The 21,477-nt window shown below is 43.2% G+C and overlaps 1 protein-coding gene across 4 annotated transcripts in view; it reads right to left on the bottom strand.

Moving 5' to 3' along the window:
* The window catches only part of TACC2 (transforming acidic coiled-coil containing protein 2), a 140,357-nt gene extending 121,373 nt beyond the window's left edge, over window positions 1-18,984 (bottom strand). The window contains exons 1-3 of one of the 4 annotated variants that reach the window (XM_069864098.1): window positions 18,843-18,984; window positions 5,478-5,561; window positions 5,166-5,225 (exon numbers count right to left, since the gene is read on the bottom strand). In XM_069864098.1, coding sequence (XP_069720199.1) covers window positions 5,166-5,225; window positions 5,478-5,516 — 99 coding nt within the window. In that variant the 5' untranslated portion in view covers window positions 5,517-5,561; window positions 18,843-18,984. The remainder of the gene's footprint in view (window positions 1-5,165; window positions 5,226-5,477; window positions 5,562-18,842) is intronic. The other 3 variants (XM_069864096.1, XM_069864099.1, XM_069864097.1) reach the window with 3 other exon arrangements.
* Between the last annotated feature and the right edge of the window lie 2,493 nt (window positions 18,985-21,477).

Raw genomic sequence — 21,477 nt, 5'->3', positions numbered from 1 at the left:
TAATGCTGCAGCCAGAAGGATCTTGTGTACTGCTGCTCTGGCTGCAGTTACCGTAGCGGGGAGAAATTCCTTTAGTGCTGCATGGGACCCTGCTGGAAGCCTGGCTCCCAAGACACTGACTCTCTCCTCCCAGCTCAAAGCTGGAGCAACAGCATCAGGCACAGCCCCAGCTCTGTTCCAACGATGGAAGCAGCCCCGTGTTTCTCCATGAGCCACATGAGGTTTCTGCTTGCAGTGTGCAGAACGGGGCCAATGTTAAAACCTGGCATTCTCACTCAAAACCCTCCAAATCAAGGAACTGCCTTGGTCTCCCAATCCTCCTTCCTTGTACATCTGCTCTCTACAGCATTCCTCCATCACACACCCCTCCTTTTATAGCAGCACTGGAACATGCCAGAGCTCTGATGAGCTATGAGTAATCTTCAAGGAGTTACGCTAAGTTTCCATTCCCACTGACTCCCTCTGATTACTGTGAGGGAGCTGGAACAAGCCTTTACGAGTCCCAGTCAATGAACCAGAACTTACCTTCTATTTTTCTCCATGCCTTCCATTACAAGCTGGGGTTTTTTTTCTTAATATCTGCCTACAGAAGTGGTGTTCTTTCACCACCAGCCAACGCCTCCTCCACGGGACAGGAGCAGGCAGCAGTAGCACAGAAGAACACCAAGACACAGAACAAAGCTCAGCCCTAGGGCACCCAAGTTACCACTTCAGGATGAACTGCCAAGCTGACCACAGAGGGAGGAGGGATTCATGGTTCTCGTTAGGGACAATGGGTCACACATGTCCTCAACCAAACACCTCCCACATGTTCTCAACCAAGCACCTCGCCCACGTCATCAGCCAAATGCCTTCCACATGTGCAGGTGGGCAGACAGCACCAGGCACACGGAGATCTCAGAAAGGTTTCCCTGCAGTGCTTGGTGGGAATTTTGCTGCAAAGAAACAGAGTGAACAGTTGGTCATGCACAGCCTTAATCATTAGGCTGCTCCTTCTTCTTATTGTACTTCAGCGTTATATCCATGGAACTGAGATGCCAAAAAATGGCTCGCTGCAATCCTTAAAACAATCAAGCTAACATAACAGCTCAGGAGTGAACCGATACCCTGACACTGACTAGAAACCAATACCATGAAATAGGAAAAACCCAGTCTATTCAGAAAAGCTAAAACTATGATTTCCCAACCATGTGCAAATCTGTTTTCAGAAAAATGTGACTTTTAAAATTTTCATGCTACTTCTAAATAGAGACTTGTAGTAAATAATTCTAGGGGTTCTTCCCAAATACTTTTCTTTTTCATCTGTACCCACAGAAATATGTTTCCCATCAGGAATGGCGGTGGCTTTACAGACGCAAAGGAAGATTAAACCATTAATTCAGGAGAGAAGGAATAGCTTTCCAACCTCCTTTTCACTATGCTTTCAAATTAAGAACCCTGTCACAATTCTGAATCTTTATTCTCCTTTCATCCCCTCTCCTTTATCCACCAGGAAGATGAGAACAAGTGTAATAATTATTCATCACAGTGAGAAGTGCCCCAGAATTTGCTGTATTTGCATAGACGTCTGTATAGTTCTCTGAAAACAGATAGTGTGCTTTTTTGTGCAAACTCAAACAAATACTCAGCATCATTCACCACGGAATATTGGACCAGTAGCAATTACCATTGGCAGTAAGCACTGATTAATGGGGGGCTGGAGGAGAATCATAGAACCATAGAATCATGGGATCACAGAATGGTTTGGGTCGGAAGGGACCTCAAAGCCCATCCAGTCCCACCCCCTGCCGTGGGCAGGGACACCTCCCACTGGATCAGGTGCTCCAAGCCCCATCCAACCTGGCTTTGAACACTTCCAGGGATGGGGCAGCCACAACTTCCCTGGGCAACCTGAGCCAGTGCCTCACCACTCTCGTGGTGAAGAAATTCCTCCTTATGTCTAGTTTAAATCTACTCCCCTCCAGTTTACAGTTTGAGTAGTGCTCAAACAACAGAAGCATCAGCAGGAGGCGTGCTGGCTGGTAACCAACTGCCATCAAAACCTTGTTGGGGGCATGTGGTGACTGGGTGGGTGTGGAAGGGTTCTGCTGTCCTGTGCAATCCTGAGGTGTGACGGGTGAGTTGGAAGAAAACAATAATTCAGAGAGTAGAAGTGTTAGATCATGGTGGATACGACAAACTCAGAGAAAAGCCCGTGTAGGGTAACAGTGTGCCCTGTTAAAATGCTGTAGGCAAAACGGGAATGTGTTTTTGTTCCCAGTTGAATATAAGCAGTGGAATGTATACAGAGGTTATTGCAGTATTCAGAAAGTATGTAAACACACAGTGTGAGCACCAGGGCTTGAAGGGATTTGCCCAGTTAGCATCTGAGGAAATGGAAGCTGAAGACTGGAAAGCTGTTGATGTGCCCAGCATGCTCTGCTGATGCCCACAATCCTTGGACCTCTGAAAGAAGAACCATTAACTACATCCATCCAATTAACTACATCCATCATTTCTCATGGGCATGAGGAAGCTGGTATGTGGGAAAAGTCATAGTGCAGAATATTAGCTTCAGAATGTGCAATCAGATTTGTTCTTAAGAATTAAAAGGAGGAATCCTGGCAGGAACACAGCACGATGACTCGGACAAACAAATGGACCCTTTATAAGTGATGGTACCTCTGGCAAGTATGTAAGTATTGCCTATCAACTCACGCAATTCACAGGAGAAAACAAACCAGGACAAAAAAGGATAACCACACTTTAGATTTATGTTTAAAGAGAAATGGACAATAACAGCGATGTGGAGCAACCAGCTTTGTTTGGCTGTTTACTTATTTAGCAAACAAAGAAGAAGAAAGGATAAAGCAAAATATATAGAAATAACTTATGTGGTGACCGACTTTGAAATTCCTTCTTCAACTGTGAAGCAAAATACGTGCTGCTAGGAGTTCAATGCAGCAGCAGTTTTCACCTTCAAAGAGCTTTACAATTACTTGGTAGCTTTGACTTTTCTGTAATCATGAGAAAAGCTGTGAGAGATGACAACTCTCCTTTTCAGAACTTGAGAGTGGCAAGAATTAAAAAACTGAGCTAAAATCATTACCCATGAGAAAATCAGAAGATCCAGCATCTTCCAGCTTGAGAAAATGTTGTGCTCATGTTTCCTAACATAGACAACTCCTTCCATTTTTTACTTCCTAAGATCATAGAATAAGCAGGTTGGAAGACACCCACTGGATCATTGAGTCCAACCATTCCTATCAAACACTAAACCATGCCCCTCAGCACCTCATCCACCTGTGCCTTAAACACCTCCAGGGAAGGTGACTCAACCACCTCCCTAGGCAGCCTGTTCCAGTGCCCAATGACCCTTTCTGTGAAAATTTTTTCCTAATGTCCAGCCTAAACCTCCCCTGGCAGAGCTTGAGGCCATTCCTTCTCGTCCTGTCCCCTGTCACTTGGAAGAAGAGGCCAGCACCCTTCTGGTAAGATGACCTGGTAAGGGGCATAATTCTAGTAGATGGTGGACCCTGAGACAAAAACAGTCATGGAAGTCAATACTAATCCTGTAATGTGCAGTTCTTTTGGGAGCTGGTCCAAGAGTTAAGTGCAAAGCCCCCATGGAGCAGCACCAATCACGTGCCTCACTCTGCCAAACTTCTTAGAGAGCAGAAGAGAGCACGGTGGGGTTGGGCTGATGGTGGGACTAGATGATCTTAGAGGTCTTTTCCAACCATGATTCTATGATTCTGTGATAGTTCTGGTGGTCCTGGTCAGCTTGGGTTTGCTTATAAGTGAGGGTTTACTAGCCAGTCTCTGAGCCCAGGCCATCAAGATTATCAAGGGCTGAGGAAGCACACAGGCAAGTCAGTCTCTATGAAATGATGAGCCTTTTCTCTTTATTTCAGCAATGTAGATGATTTTTGAACATTTGACTGTCTAGAAAAGTCAGGGAAAAGCCTAAGGACAGACCTTGCCATTCCTGCCATTGTACTACCCAGTGCATTTGGATGGATGAAGATGGTTGTAGCGAGGTCAGTGCTGGTCTCTTCTCCCAAGTAACAAGTAACAGGATTAGAGGGAATGGCTTCAAGTTGCACCAGGGGAGGCTTAGATTGGATATCAGGAAAATTTCCTTCACTGACAGAGTGGTGAAGCCCTAGCAGAGGCTGCCCAGGGCAGTGGTGGAATCTCCATCCCTGGAAGTGTTCAAAAATGTGTGGATGTAGCACAGAAGCTTTGCCATTCCAGTAGGGCAGGGTACAAACCTGATATCTCTCAGCAGCTTGGACTTTGTGCACTGTTAGAGTGAAACAACCATAGAATGGTTTGGGTTGGAAGATACCTTAAACCTCATCCAGTTCCAATATCACTGCCATGGGCAGGCACACATTCCACTAGGCACCTTCTCAAAGCCCCATCCAACCTGGCCTTGAACACCTCCAGGGATGGGGCAGCCACCACTGCTCTGGGCAACCTGGGCCAGGGCCTCCCCACCCTCATAAGAAAATATTTCTCCCTAAGATCCCACCTCAATCTCCCCTCTTTCAGCTGAAAACCATTCCCCTCATCCTATCCCTGCACTCCCTGATCAAGAGCCCCTCCCTGGCTTTCCTAGAGCCCCTTCCAGTACTAGAAGCTGCTCTAAGGTCTCGCCGCAGGTTTCTCTTCTCCAGGCTGAACAACCCCAACTCTCTCAGTCTGTCCTTGTATGGGAGGTGCTCCAGCCCTTGCATCACGCTCGTGGCCCTTCCCTCTTATTAAACGAGTTCTAAACTTAGCACAGACTCTCCCATCTTTAACGCAAACCACGTGTAGAGCTCCCAGATGACTCAGCCGAGCGGTAGAACTGGGCTGTGGTGCTCTCTGATAAACACAACCACAAAAACAACAACTCATGTCAACTGGTACTGAGTTATGAGAACAACATCAGTGTAGGAGCTGAGAGGAAAGGCAGCATGCGAAGAGGGTCAGACACAGGCAGCTTCTCTAAAGCAGAGATCACCACCAAAGAAAACAGTTAAAATAAACCAGATTATTTTTTACAACTTGCTGAAAACTTAAATGGAGCTGCCTTGCAAGTTTGCAGGCAGCGTCAAAAACATAAACCCCAGCACAGCCAAGCCTGATGCTCACACTTTGAAACGCAAACCATGCGAACCAGCTTCATCACGCACTACCTGCTGGGCTCCTTGGCTGGGGGGGAGAAGGATGACTTGGTTTGCACTGGGAACTTCTGACTAAAAATAAACATATTTAAACATTTCAATGACTGTATGAATTTTGACTCTTCATCATGCACTACTTCCTCAATAGCCATTCAGCAGACTAAGTGGGGTTTAAGACTTTATTTCTACTTCTCCATGTCTTCCATCACCATTAATGACATTTAAATATGAGTGTAACTGGGAGCAGAAGATCAGTGCAGGGTAAGCTGCCTGTGAAACCAATTTCTGTGAGGTTTGCTCAGGGAAACGCAGCCACACCATCACACTCACCTGGTTTTCTGCACTGCTGTTCTCATTGCCCATTGCAATGCTGGCATCCAATAGCACACAGAGATTAGAAAATGATCACTGGAAGAAAAGAAAAAGCTCTAAGTCGTCTGTAAAAAAACCCAACAAACAGCCCTGGATATGCTGGAGGAGTGCCACCTCGGTCACTATACCAGCTGCCATTCCTGACACTCAGTCTGACAAGGATTTCAAGTCATAAAACTTTTTATTCCAATGCTTTTATTCCACTGTGTCCCTACTGGCTTCCTTACACTGGTTCAGTTTAACACTAGAAGACACTCCCTGAAACTCCACTTTGTTACCCCCTCTCGGGATCACCCCATGCCATTTGAGCAGAAAGGCATTTTCCTTGCCAAAGGTGCTTGGACAGACAGCCCACAGGAAAAATCCTTCATGTTTTAACCGTGTCCAAATCACCTGTGTGTCTGGGAGACCCTGGGCTCAGCTGCAAGCTCACAGCCTCAACCACAAAGCTAAATTTGACCATTGCTGTAACAGAAACAATTTTCTGTTTATGCACTCAGCTTTCAGAAAGAAGACATTGATTTTTTACCTTTATCACTGGACCTGGACCCTGCCACCTCCCTGGGCAACCTGTTCCAGTGTCTCACCACTCTCATGGTGAAGAAATTCCTCTTTATGCTTAGCCTAAATCTGCCACCCTCCAGTTTATACCCGTTCCCCCTCATCCTATCACTACAAGCCTTTGCAAACAGTCACTCCCCAGCTTTCTTGTAGCCCCCTTCTATTCCTTGTAGCCCCCTTCTATTCCTTGTATTACTAGACAGGTGAAAACTACACACTTTCTTCAATTGTTTTTTTTTTCCAAAGAACATGAGATGCACCTGTGGCGTATGGCAAGAAAAGACTCTGTCAAAGCCAGGCTGTAAAAGCGAGGTTGCACTTTGTCAGCCAAGGAAACCATATAAGCTTGTAAGGAATGTTATTGCAGTACACTTTTTTTAAACTTGGGAGATTATTTTTCTTCACAGGAGGCTTGGAGAGAACGAGAAACTCAGTGTTGTGCTTTTAAGCCATGCTGTGTTTGAACTTGAGTGTCTCCAGGGGATGAATCGGTGCTGGAACTTGCTCCCGGTGAAACCACTGAGGCCAGGGCTGCACTTTTAGTGATTAAACAGCAAGGCAAGGTTTTATGTGCTGAGATTGCTTCCAAATCCTCTGCTGTTTTAAAATAGTACACAACTAAATTAAAGAGTACATGCAATATTTTCAAAATCGCTGTTCCCAAAGTCTGAAGTGCTTCATCAGGAAGCAGCAAACACACATCTTTCCAGGCTCAGCTCAGTGAAATGTTCCAGGACAACAGGTTGAGATTAAAATAGTTTAAGTATGTATTGATATAACAAAATATTCTCACTGTTAGAGCAGCTAATTAAGGTTTCAGTGCACAGGAGAGAAATAACAGCTTCATTACAGCAATGTTTCCCCCACAGCTCCCTAGGAGCAAATATACCAACATCTCTGTGTAAGCTTCTCTCTTCCCAGCTCTCTTTCTGTTCCCACGGACAACACGTGAAAACACCTGAATATTTAAAGCCCTTAGAACTGTCCCATAGAAGCACTCCCAGCAATAACATCAGCTGGGGAATGAGTTGTTTGGTTAATAGGGGTGAGTTCTTGTTGATCAGTTGTGGATAAGGTGAATTCTGCTTATCAAGTTCTTAAACAGATCAGGCAGTGTATGGCACAGCATTCCTCTGTTTATTTAGAGTAAATTCACTCACTGTCACTGCTCCTGTGCCAACTCAGCAATACTGACTGCTACAAAGAGCAACTGCCTGTAGAGGCCACATTTGTAAGAGTCAGTTGAAAGAAAAAGTACTTTAGTTACAGGTTTTTATTAAAATGTACAAGAATCAAAGTAGAAAATTAGAAAAGTGCCTCACAAGTGATAGCTCTCACAAATCTCCTAGGATAGGACTAACACGTCCTATCACACTGCCTGGCTACTCTTGTCTGTCCCTAGAGTGTGAAATTTCACAATTACCACACAATTTCCAACTTACCAACTGCTTAATAGTGATGATAAACATAATAAATAGGGGATGAAGTCATTATAGACTCTGCAGTAATGCAACAAGTGATAAAAACAACACACGAATTACACTGTAGAGTAACTGAGACAATTTCCCAATTACAATGCCATTGTAATCCTTCTTATATACATGATTTCTAATGCATTTTCTCCATGCACAAGCACCACTTAGGTTGCAAACCACAAGCGCTTTATCATATGTATGGAATTTCAAATAAACATTAAAAACATGCTGAAAAGTCATTCATTAAATAAACATAGGTTAAGCAAAAGATAATCGTTCTCATCTTTCTATACTATCTTTTACAATTTGCATGTCATTATTACAATTATTTTAGGAGTACATATCTTAGACAACGCTCCCTGGTACCAAACTGCTCTGATCAGCTCAGAGAGTCCTTTGTACACATACAGTAAAACAACGGCTTTCCTGCAAGGGAGCGAGTGAGCAAACATTTAACTTCACACTTACATTCCGAGATTAATCTAGCAGCTTTAGGTTCCCCGACACTTTCACAGCAAGTCTTCAAACCATTCCTTCCATCTTCACCTCCCAAGTGTTCACCTTATTTTCCTCCTGCCTCTCCTCAGCCTGACACAAAGCCTAGGCTCAGGGACCCACCTCTATAACCTGCTGAGCAACCCGCTCGCCTCCACCCCGGGCGAAAAGAAAACAAGTTGTGCTTCCTCCACCAGGGCCTCCCCTGCTCCTGGGACACTGCTGGGCTCTGCATGCCATAAATTGAGTACTAACGCCTTTCACAAAAGCAACCCTAGGGAACATGGATTTCAGTTAAAATGTATTTCACTCTTAGTGTTTCTTGGCTCCTGGTGTAAGCTATGCTTCTTGCCCTACAACAATGTCCAAGGAAAGAGTAGAATCCTAGAATCATGGAATGGTTTGGGTTAGAAGGGACCTCAAAGTCCATCCAGTCCTACCCCCTGCCACAGGCAGGGACACCTTCCACCAAATCAGGGGCTCCAAGTCCCATCCAACCTGGCCTTGAACACCTCCAGGGATGGGGCAGCCACCACTGCTCTGGGCAACCTGGGCCAGGGCCTCCCCACCCTCACAACATTTCTTCCTAATATCCCATCTCAATCTCCCCTCTTTCAACTGAAAACCATTCCCCCTCATCCTGTCCCTGCACTCCCTGATGAAGAGCCACCCCTCAGCTTCCCTGTGCCCCCCTCGGCACTGGAAGGCTGATGTATCAACAACACTGTGAAGCACTTGTTTTCCATGGGAAGTGGGTACTGAGGGGGGTATCTATCCACCATCTGCGTTTCAAGTATGTTTATGTGTTTTACCTTTCAGTTTCCATATTAGTCCTAAAAGCCCTCAGAAATATACACTAGCAAATGTTGATGTTCCCGTTCAGCTTATGCTGAAATCATTTCTCATTTAATCATCCTGAAGGGTGGAGACGTGACAAAAACCTTTTGAAATGTGCTGTTGCAAGAAGTACTGGTTTATGGGTGAGCAGATTATTATTATTAATGATCATTGTCTGTTCCAGCAATGTTTCCACAAAGGGGTGGACAGCTGATAACAAAACACAGGTATTCATCACTAGTGTCCACTCCAAGGGCTTAACAAGTTTCTGTAAGCACTTCTGTAAGTGGTGCTTGGTGGTGCCACACAGCAAAGGAATTGCCCATGGTCCATGTAGAGCTGCTAGGCAGTGTTTCTGACTCCAGTATGGAAAATTCATATCCGACATGAATAAGAGGCAGGTTTTCCCAGGGAATCTTCTGTGCTGGCATTCTTGTGCCTTTTCTCTTTTACACAAAGTCTTGGTTACAAACATCTGGCTTGAAATCGTGAAGCATTTGGAGCTCTGGTCTGAACAGTTGTGAGGTCAGGGACTGTGAGCAGCCTTGCCACTGGAACCTTTCTTTATTCATGAAGCTGGTGATCCAGCAACCCAAGCCTTCAGCATTATTATACCATCTTATGCCACTGTTACTGATCAAAGCAGCATTCCACAGATCAGGAATAAATTACTTCTATTCCCTGAGCTTTTCCACATTATAAAGTAAAGTGGGTGTGGTATGAGTGGGTGTGGTGGTATGTGGGACATACAGTAGGTCAAATAAATCTGTGCTACACCTTGAAGAGCTCAGATGGAAAAGTGAAAGATCAACAGCGAAGCTCAAAGACTAAAAGGTGTGAATGTGGCTGTCATATTCCCTTGTCTCCCCAGCCTGCTTCAGAACCCAGAAAATCTAAAATCATCAAATCAAAGTGTTAGTCTGCTCTTCCTTACGAAACAGTATAGAATTTGTTGTAAAATTCGTTGCCTATAGACAAAAAATTATGCATTGTTTTTCCTTAGGCTCTGTGCCATGAATTTAAGAGCAGGGATCCTGTGGTAGCTCAGGAAAACACAAGCTTGATAATATATCCTCAATTCTTCACTTTATTTCCTCATAAACAGCAACCAAACTCATATTTGGTTTGATTCCATCTGTAGAGCTAAGGCCAGAAAATGCTACAAGTGAAAGGGAAGGAGCTGCCTTGCAAAATGGTTGCCTGCACAGACTCAGGGGACAATTACCTGCTGGCAGCTGATGGTGATTTCTGGCCATGTATTTTTATCAGCCAAACTTGTGTAAGGTTTGCAGAGCCACACAGAAAACTTTACTGCTTCCAGAACCGTGAGTCATGGGAAATAAGGGAAGCAACATCCATGAGGACAGGCAGCAGCCACACTCCCTGATCTCTGGACCTAGAACAAGTCTGTCTGACAACACTGATGTTACAGCTTTGGGACAGTTTTCTGACTTGCTGTCATGTCCAAATTACGATCCACTCAGATTCCTTTCCCAGCTATCCCAAGCAACGCCTATTCACCGCAAGTTGCTTGCACCTGTGTAGATGCTGCTCTTCTGCTCTGTTTCAGTGTGAAGTCACATCAATCTGCGTGAACCATTAACCATGAGAGCATTCCTCATCCTCTGATGTCTCAATTTATCCTCTTTGATTCTATGACAGAACTGGTGGGAGAAAATGCACTCACATCAGGCTGCTTTACTCTACTTGCTGGAATTCCCATGTGGTTCCTCATCCACGCTTCACAGGAGAATGCCTTTTCTTGATCAAAAGAGGATCAAACCCAGGAGGATTGGCAGAGTCAGACTAGGGGAGAACACAGCTCAGACTTAAAGGTAAGCTATGCAGCAGTTAATGAGTTCAGCATTTCAGTAAGATCCAAGTGATTTGTCATGAGTGACCCAACTTAATCCCACTGTATACAGTGTTTGGTCTGCTTCCCGACCACACACTGCTCAGAGGCATGAGCTGCTTGTATATTGAATACATTCTACATTAAGTATTTATTTAAGACCATTTCTTTTGTCAGTTTATTTTATGGTAAAAATAGTGCAAAAATAAGACAAAATGTGTTCATGTTCCTTAGTTTCACATGATAGATACCACACATAAAGCATTGCAAAGCTCTGCCACACCGTTATGCACCAACTGTTCTCGTAGGTAAGAGAAGAAAAGGGACTGTTTAGTATTTTGCTCCTGTCCCATCTTGATGTAAATAATGCCAAACCATTCTTAGTTTCTGCATATTAGTACAATATTGTGGAGATCTGCAAGGGTGCCCTGCAATAGCCCGTCAGCCCATGTTTTCATACAAGTTCTAAAAGAGCAACTATCAGGATCTGGGAGGTAAAACATAATCCTATAATGAGGATTAATAAACATGGAATGACTTAAATGTGCACAACTTGATGGGAAAGATGTTGCTTGGCAACACCAGCGGCTGGATCTGCTGCGAAATCATGATGTTGCTTGGCAACAAAAAGCTGAGCTGGCCTTTTGTGAGAGCTGTGAGATGGTGTTTTGCTGCCTTTCCCCAGAGAACAACAGGGACCGCCTGTGGTGAGCAAACCGCTGGATGCAGGGCAGGGCTGAGGAACCAGGGCACATAAAGCACGGGAAGAACGTATCACAAGTGGAATTATTTCTTGCCTCTTTTCAGGTTCTTTTTCCTTGCAACTGTTTTCTTCGCTGTCCCCTCTGTAGTGTTTAGCTGTCTCTTCTGTCCTTTTTTTCTCCTCCCTTCGGCCAAGTTTCTCAGTGGAAATAAAAGGGAGAGTGAAGAGCTGCCTTAAGGTCCGCTTTTCTGAGGGCAGAGGAGAGTGGCAGAGGAGACGCAGTGCGTAAAGCTGCTCAGAAGGCAAGATTCCTTCCTTCTTGTTCTCCTGAAGCTGTGGACCCTGAGCCAAGCTGCCAGCCACGGTCTCTCACCACCTGCCTTCTCAGCTGAGGCGTGTTGACACGCCAGAGCTGGCAGGTTGGGCTTCACGCTAACACAGCCTGCATCCCCTGACCAAGATCACAGGAGAGGGGGACTCATTCTCCAATGCTCAGGGATTTTCCTTGGGCCGACAGGAGGCTGCTGATGGATTTTTCATGCTGGCCCAACACAGGTAGACAATAGTGTGTACACACAATCACACACGTACATACAGCTGCATTTAGTACCTAGTATGCATAGATAAATGCATTCTATGATATCATCACTTGGGTAGGATTGCTTACGCAAGTTCTGCACTGGTTCATGGAGCAGAATAAGACTGCTGACATCTAGAGAAGCAGCAATTGCAGCACAGAGGGGCCGAGTGGTGGCCACTAATGTGTAATCCTGCACTAAGCAGGACTCCAGGGCTAGTGTTCAGCCCTCAGGAGCAGTACAGAATGAACACAACTCCTGCCTTGATTTGGCATTGCTGCTCTAAGAGAATAGGTTACATTTCACATGGAATCTGTACTGGATTAGGGACTTCTTTCAAGGGTGTAACACTGATTTAGCTCTGTACAACAAGACCCCACTACATTTCAAGGCCAAAATTCTTCCCTAGGCTTATTGGTGAAAGACAGCCAGGAATGCGTTTGTGTGCAGTAACATCAGAGAGTTATCACTGAAGACATCAGAAGGAAAAAAAAAACAGTGGAGCTAACATAATTTTTACATGCTTTTTTTTCAAATGATAATAATTGCATAGTAACAAGCATGCTTCCTTACTGTCATTACCATTATTTACCATTAAAACTAATGTAGTGGATGAATGTTTAAAACAAATATGAATGTAAATTCTAAGCCTATTTCCCCCTCGACTCCTTTGATTCAGCTAAGCAGACATGAAAAACAAGACTGAGAGGTCACTTGGAGACAGTTCCCAAAGGTTTTTTTGATGGTCTGGTGACAATGACTGCTGCCCAGACTACACTCCCTGCTCTGAATCTGAGGTGCTGATGTTTGCCTCTGTGGCAGAGGCTTTTTAGAAAGATGATCTCATGCTGTGTTGGCGGGAAGGGGTCCTAGCAACCCGTGGGGGTTGGTGGAGGTAAAGTTAACTAAGCCACTCGTTGTTGTTACAGATGGCACAAGTCTTCATCCTTGTGACAGATGTAAACCTAATCAGATTCTCCTAATGACAGATTTAAACTCGTATAACATATTGCCTTGCCCAGCCAGGTCTGCGCTATTTATATCCATGTTATCATTTTCCACTAATACAAACAATATCCAGTTTCAGAAGTCCACTCTCACTTTACAGGTGTATTTTTCCATCGGCATTTCTTCATGGTTAGTGAACGTGTTAGATACAGGCTCTGTGGTTCTGGAATTCAGTCTCAGAAGGTTTGCTGGAAACCAGGCTCACAAAATAATTGTTGCTATATATCATTATGCACCGCATGTATATTTTTAAAGCAGGGATTGTAATATTGAATGAAAATACGGGGAAAATAACTTCTGGGATCATCTGCAAATGTCTGCACTATTGGCTTCCTGAGTCTGCAGACAGCCTGGCTATTAATGATGTAAGTGTCCCCTTCCTTGTCGGTAAGATTTTAACATTAAAATCTCATTATGTTTTTGGAATATTAAGTGTTACTTTGGTTTGAATCATTACAACAGACAGAACTTGACAGATAAACAGAAGAAATTTTATTTTGCAGCTGGCTTCTATTTATCAGCTATTGACCTTTCTAGTGTCACAAAGCACTTCTTTTCATGCCTACAAAAATAACAAAATAAAAGGTAATAAAGTGAATGGAAATAAGCAACATCACCCTTATTCTCCTCCAGCTGCACCTGTGATGTCTACAACCTTAGGACACGGTGTTATCCCTGTAATCCTGTGGCTGGCAACATATGTGCATGTGGACTCCTAAGTAAAACTGGTAACTCGTTGGGGTGTGAAGTCCCAAGAGTCAGCACTGACCTCTTCAATGATGGCAGAAGACCAGTGCAATGGGAAAAGTGGCACATGAGTTTTTTAGCTTGATTTTTTTCTGAGATTTCATCACTCAGACAGAATTATCACATGTTTGTGCAAGCCTTACACAGCCTTTGTGCAAGCTGTCTCTCTGGATGTTAAAGATGCACGTGCCTTTTGGTACTGCATGTCCTTGGCTTGCTGGCAGAAAACACCTTTTTCAGCTGGAACAGGGCAGGATATTAAAAAGAACGACTAGGCTGATGCTGTGTGGAATTCACAGATGGCACTTCTGTCTCCCTGTTGCATCAATTTTTTTTAATCACAAAGCACTCTGAAATATTAGCAAACAGAAAAATATAAAACTTCTGCTGTCAACAAGAATCCATGACAGAATGCAGGGAACTGAATATCAGTCATTAGCACCCAGAAAGTGGACACCAACCATACTTCAAGTTAATGGAATGAGTACAAAATAAGCCCTACAATTGTTTGTTGAGTTTAAGGTTCATATATGACTGGAATCCGTACAGCACCACCTTCTGCAGTTAAAGGGCTAAGGAGAATCAAGATTTGTATCTTCCTGCTTCCGGATGGGATTCTTGTTTTGTTGCACAAGCAAACTCTTAAAGGTTACTTAGTGAAGTCCTGCACATGTAGAAAGGAGTAATATTCTCTGAAAAGTGTAATGGCCTGTGGAGTTGAATCAAAACTCTTCAAACTTCAGATATAAGAACAGAACTTACCATACAAAGATACGACGAGGCTCTAGGATCTGTTAATGCAAAAGGCTTCAGTGCAATTGCGAGAAGTCTTGAACTCTTTTCACCAACAAAAATGGTTTAATAGTGCCATGGTTCAAATACTGGGTTTGGGCTGGCAGGTCTTCATGCCGAGACTATTGCACGTATAACAGTTAAGAAATGTTAAGGCTAGTTTATAAGAATGCAAGGCTATCTCCATGCTCAGTGCTCCTGATACACATCACCTTTTGGTGTGAGCAGTGCAATGAGTTAAGAGTCCACCACAGAAACTGGAAAAATAGAGTGTTTTATGTAGACCCTGAATTTAAACCTCCTGGCCCCTTGCATCATGCAGAGATTTTCATATGGGTTCAATAAAATTGTGCAGAGCTCCAAATTTGTGGGTAAAAGCAGCTATTTCTCATAAAGAAAGTGGTTAAGTGCAATTTTCAGTTTACATTTGGAAGAGGCATGGAAACTGTGAGTAACAGGCAATGCAACAAGTAGACATGCAACTTATTCCAGCAGTTAGTTGCTGCGGTTTAAACAGTATCAATATGCTGAATATATAATGCGCAGACACATACAGAAATATAAACCCAACTTCTTTATAGTCTAATCAAAAGCTTTTTCATGACGATGGAAAATAGGTCAACAGCTCACATCATACAGAGCTAACAGTAACAAAAGTGAAAGGCACATCACACATGTATCCCTTGGAAGTGTCGGAGAATTCACAGTCTTTATTGTGCCAGAAACAAAATGGAGCACATTAAAATCAAATCTAAGGTCCAAACCTGCAGATTTACTAAGTTGTGCTATAAAAAATAGGATTTTGGTACTCGTGATGCTTTTATCTGCTTTTCTATACTTTACTCCTCCTTCCCTTACTGCAGCGATCTTTGTGTTTCTGGCTTCAGCAAGGAGCTGCTCATGATGTCGGACTGTGTTAACATCAAAAAGTGCTTTTGTTCCAGAAGATCTAGACACATCCTCTTGCCCCTTCTGGAGGATGAGTGAATACCGACATTGAATCCTAAGTGCATGGAAACAGGGGAGTTTGGCTGACGCTTCACAGAATCACAGAAAAACTGGGCTCATGGATATCTCTCTCCTCTATTTTAGTGTGTATCTTCCCAAAATAGCTGCATTTTTTACAGGTCTGCAGGAGGAATCACGTTTGGGGAATGGAAGAGGATGTTCTGAAATCACATTACCCAAAGAACCCTTTGAATACATATGCCATTTGTTCTGATTTGATCCATTCATTAGTCAGATCTGTTCTGCAGAAACAGCTACAGGGTTGGTTCACCAATAAAGTTTCCTGTTCTCTTTCATTGCCTCTAGGGACATTATCTCATGGTCCTGTTTTCTCATAATTATACCAATCCTGTTTCCTTCTAAAATATTTATGTTGCAAATATGGCAACCGTTCACACATGAGAAAATTATTAGTATGATATCCATCACATTCTGTTTCAATAGCAAGAAAAAGTGTTTACACCCAGTCAGCTTGCCATGAATCAGCGAGTGTTTTCTGGTTACTTACATTCAGAAAAACACATTTCATCCAGGTAACAAAACAAATCATTCTTACCTTTTAGCTACGTATAGTCCTATCACCATCCTATACAATTCTGCGCATCGCAACGCTGTTCACACATGAAGCAAACAAACATACCCTGACCCACCTGCAAGGGCTCAGAGCTGGCTGAGCCTTGGCTTTGACCAAGAACCCAGAGTGCGAGCTGGATTGTATGCTTGCTGTGAAACAGAGAAGTAAATGAGTCCGTCAAGTCCTAACTAGCGTTTTATGACAAACTTAATTTGGCAGGAATATATAGTTCAATGTTTTCTCAGACTTGCTGAGCCTTGTATATTCTGTAGATCTGTCTTGATCAGCTGAGGTATTTCCATAATATCCTGCATTCAGGAGCTTCTAACGAAAACATACACAAGTTAAACTGAACTTTGTTTCACCATGTGATTTTTAGAAGCCAGTGCTTAAAAAGGATTATGTCAAGGAAAATAAGAACTATGATGTGTGATGGCTCTCCTCTGGCTCTGGCTGTCAGCAATGCAGCTCTTCAAAGCATGAGCTGCTGCAACTGAATATAGAATCAACTGAATTTTAGCTATTTCTTTAGCTTCAAGTTTAGATCACAGATGTAAGGTAAAATTTAGCCTTTTTCAGTCTTGGTATGGACTTAAGGGGCTTCTTAGAGACTGCCATTCTCTAATACTGCCACAGAAGTTGTTAGATATCTGAGAATTTTAAAGAAAGCTTCAAGTGATGAGAAAGGAATATTCTCAATAGTCTTCAAAAACACCCTCCTCCCACCCAGCAAAATGTAAGTTGTCCGTGAAGACAGGGAACTCACCACCGCCTGCTGGAGGTTTCACAGCCTGAACCTTCACAGTGATGCTTCCCCTCCACCCCCTTGTGCTGCCTATGCTGGAAGGTCTCCAAACTATTGCTTTGATTTCTATTTCTATTTCTATCCCGCATGCTTTGTACTCAGATTTGCAATGTGAATTATGTTTTGTATGAGGTGGAAGATGTCTGCAGGCTTACCTGTGGGTGTGAAGTGTCAGGCTGGACCTGAGGCATTGGTTTTATTTCCCATTTGCTGCTGGAGTGGCTTTGAATAGGTCTTCTTTCTAAACAGCCCCACAAACCAGTGCTTCTGTGACAATCCAAGTACATCCAGGCACTGACAACTTACTTTACTGGTAAAATCACCGAGCTATAATAAAACTTAGACCAGCTTAGATCAGCTCTTTCCTAGAGTAGGTTGCTTTCCACAGCCTCGATTATTGAACTGCTTGATGAAAAATACTGACTAGGTAATCCTGAGCACATGCAAAATGATAACCTGTCTCCCTCAGCCGGGGTATCTGAGACTATCATTGCACAGAGCTCTGTTTCAGAGACAGAAGAATGCGTGGATGTGGATGTAGATGCAGATGGCAGGATACTGAAAACGAAGCCAATGAAGATTAGATGTTCCATCCATAGGTCCATCTGACTTTTCTGGCCAACTACTGGCCCTTCTACCTTTCTGCTTTCCAAAATCCCTTTAAACTAAGATTTATGGATATATGTATTAGCATCTACTTAATTAATCTCCATATCTATAACTAAACAGGTATGACATGAAGGGATGGAGATTTTTTTCTCAGCTCCTACATCTATAGCAGGTTTCTAACTCATCTCTTGGGCTGTGTAAAGGGGAAAAGGTCTGCTCCTAGGTAATTTACAGCTTGATCCAGAGTAGCTGAATCATGAGAAACAAATTCAAGCTACAAGCACTCTATTTTTTATAAGATCAGATTTTGTAGGAAACACCAACTTCACAATACAGACAGAAGGGTACCTGCCATTGTCACCTTGTTCCCAATTGTTTGTTTCTGCCCAAAGATAAACCAGCCTTTTTAAAGGCAGATTACTTGAGAAATAGATTCCCAAACTTACAAGACATACCAAAACATTGTGGTAACACAAACCCTGCTCATTAAAAAAATAAAGAAGTAACAAAAGTGGCCACAGTCTCACATGTTGACAACACGTTTCAATATAATGACAACAGTGTTCAAAATAATAACCTTATCAAATCCTTGTTCATCATTATTTTCATCTGATTAGCTCTCCCAGTGGGTAGATAGAAAGTGACTTCAACATGAAGATCTATAGAAGGTTTGGGTCACCAGAGGAGATACTGTCTTTTACAGCCTGAAGCAAACCTCATTGTACATGACAGTAAGAATCATCGAGTCAGTTCTCACCAAAGAACAGCTCAAACATCTGAGTAATCTTTCTAGCAACCAGTCAGCTAATTTTACCTCTGAAATCCTGCATGAGAAACGCGCATTCTTGTTGTTACATGGCAACTTCAAACCAACAAGCAACTATTTCTGCAAATAGGGCAACGGTGGAAGAGCCACGTTCAAAACTCCAGCACTTGCACATGGCTATTACAGTCTGTCATGCTCTAACATGTTTTCAAAACATCTATTTTAGGACGTGCAGACTTAATGATCTGTCCCTCGGCCAAAGATACTGGCTAAACAGACATCACCCTGTAGATTACTTTAGATTATGAGTACTGCAAAACAAGTTATACAAGAGATCATGAAACTATAGAACCTCAAAGGAGCCACTTTCTTTTTTTATAAGGAAAAAAGTTTCTTTCACTTATAAGCCACTCCCTTTGCCTTTTTGTAACGTCTCAAACATGATTAGTAAGCTGGTTTGAGTCTAGACATTTTTTAAGTTTAAAGAACTAATAAAGTGTTACTTACCTGAGTTTCCTCTAGACTAAAAATGAAACTGTCCCACTCTGCCCCTGATTTTCATAACCTTCAGCACTCCTTCTCTCCTAGCTGGTGTATGGATCCCCTTTCTCCCTCAATCACATGAAAGTGTTCTATTAATGTGAATTGGCTGATGTTTGAGAACACTATGCCGGCCAGCTATGAGGTGGAAGGAATCTGACCCAGGGAGCTGCAGGGCTGTGACACATCATTTCTTCGCAGGAATTCTCCATTGCTGGATGAGAATAACATGAGATCGGTCCCGTACACGGGGCGCAGCCTGCTGTCACTGTTGTTTCTATACCACTTGCTTTAAGGCAATGAGAAAAGTTCTACAATACACCAATGTAACTGGGATTTTACCCTCTGGCTTATTGCCCCAGGACTATAACCACTAAGTAGCAGGCTGCCTCTCTAACCTGATTCACTTGGTAAGCTATGTTTGGGCAAATGAATCAGTTTAGCATGTGGCAAATGCATATAAGCACAGCGTGGCTAGAAGTGATAGCTGCCCTAAGAAAACCATTGTGAGTCAGCACCGCTCCGCGTATTTTTAAAGGAATGCTTTGCCAGAGTTCAGAATAAACAAGGTCTGGGAATGCTGGCAGATTACCTGGCAGGAGGGAGAGAAGGAAAATGTCGCCTCCTGCCTCCATTCCACTCTTCATCCCCTTGCCTGCTTTCAGCCTTCTCTTGCCCACAAAGTCAGGAAAGAGGGAAAGCAGCTTGTTTCTTCTCACAATGGGCAAGACAGAGCTTCCAGTCCACTTGTTTGAAAGTAGTGGCTGAAGATAGAACATTACATCCGTGAGCCTTGCAGGAAAAGCACATGCCACTGCAGTACAGGGTTGTCTTGGCTAGAAAGCCCCAAAGCATGTGTCTCTGGAATGGGAAACCCACACTGATCATAGGAACAGCTTTTAAGTAGAGCGTGTTTTCAGTTAGATGGTACTTTTGGTAAATCCTCCCTTGGAATACATTACTTTAGAGAGGAAAAAATTATTTCTTTCATAACCTGCTGTGAGTGACAGGCCGTTAAACACACATAATAAAAATACATTCACATCAGCACCAGATGTGCAGGAGCGATTGCTGCGACGGGACTAAATCTGTCACAGAGATGCTTAGGTTTAAGTCAGCTGTTTGTATGATCTTGGCAATGTTCAACAGGCGATAACTCCTAGAGATGGCTATAAAGAAAAGTGAATCCCTATGAATTTTCTGGGAATACAGAAATAATTGTCATCTTAAAATTGCAATGTCCAAAAACATCACACAGTTATGCAAAACATGGGCACAACTCTCCTGGGCACAAATTGGCCCTTTCTTTCTGACATTTTTCTGTATTTGCTTGTAATCCCTTTGTTCTTCCTTTAGAAATGCACTGGATGGACCACCAAGGCAGCAGCCATCAGGCTGTTCTCCACTCTGAGGTGTCACCTGTGTCACCCTCCAGCCAGGAGACAGCGCACTGAGGGGTGTGCTGGCTGACGCTTCCCCTCTGAAGTCCTATCCTCCTGCAAGAACATGCAGTTCCCCATTGTGCCCAGTGCTCACAGATTCAGTTTCTCCAGGTGATACAAGATGACTTCATGCTTATTTATGCTGTCTGAAACCACCAATCCGTCCTTGCAACAAGAAGATCGAGTAGGGATTAGGAGTCTTGATGTCTGACCCATAGCTGCACGGTGTGTGCTGTGACAGGCTGCTCCATGTGAAGAGCAGCACTAGGCTTCTCCTCTCATTCCTACCACTCCCAAGTGATGTGTAGCTTCAGAGAAAGAGCTTTTTGTGATGGAACTGAAAGCTGAATTCAGATTAAACTCCGCTGGTCTCTGTGGGATGGTCTTCTTTCACATATAAATACAAGCTACTGTACGAATGCGACAGTGATTGTTGAAATCCTTTTATGGTCTATGAAATTCTTGCTAAATGTGAATTTAAATTCATTGCACGTTTTAGTGTTTCAGTTTTGGTCCACATGGGTTGCCTCTTTAAGAATTTTGTTTGCTACTTTCCTGTGTATTTAAGACAAAGAGTGTTCTGTGGGGTATTTTGCTTTTGTACCCAACAAATAAAAGGCCCTGCTTCTCTAAGCACCAAGAAAGGTCATTCACAGATTGCAGGAACGGAAGAATCATTTCCAGAAACACAAGATTAGTGCTTCTACAAGTCTGGATGCAACAGGATTTCTTCAGCAAGGTGTCAAAACATTCCCCTCATATTGAACCTTTTACTCCTTTGCCTCCCACCCAGCTCAGCATTTTGTATTTTGTACAAAGCCTTTGGAATAGGGAATATTTCCTACTATGTGTTTGCGTGCTGCAATATACAATGAGCACCAGTCTTGCTTGGATCCTCTCTTGAAACCTTCTGTGTCAGGACCCAAAAGTGTATTACTCATAGAGAATTTGCAATGCAAATTTGACAGCACTCTGCTAGTCACACTAAGTATAAGAATAGAAAATTGTCCCAGACACCAAATTCTAATTCAATCATTTTATTCTGGGAAATGCAATATTTTAAACATATCTTTTGAAAGACAGCTGCAGCCTGTAGTGCAGCAGAAGTGCTGATTTAGGGAAGGTGAGGTAGATCCATGACTGTACATTCAACCAGTCTG

Source organism: Phaenicophaeus curvirostris, chromosome 9 (assembly GCF_032191515.1).
Source record: "Phaenicophaeus curvirostris isolate KB17595 chromosome 9, BPBGC_Pcur_1.0, whole genome shotgun sequence".
Classification (NCBI taxonomy): Eukaryota; Metazoa; Chordata; class Aves; order Cuculiformes; family Cuculidae; genus Phaenicophaeus; species Phaenicophaeus curvirostris.
The sequence above is the reverse complement of the archived record's forward strand: the minus strand, read 5'-3'. Positions and strand labels throughout refer to the sequence as shown.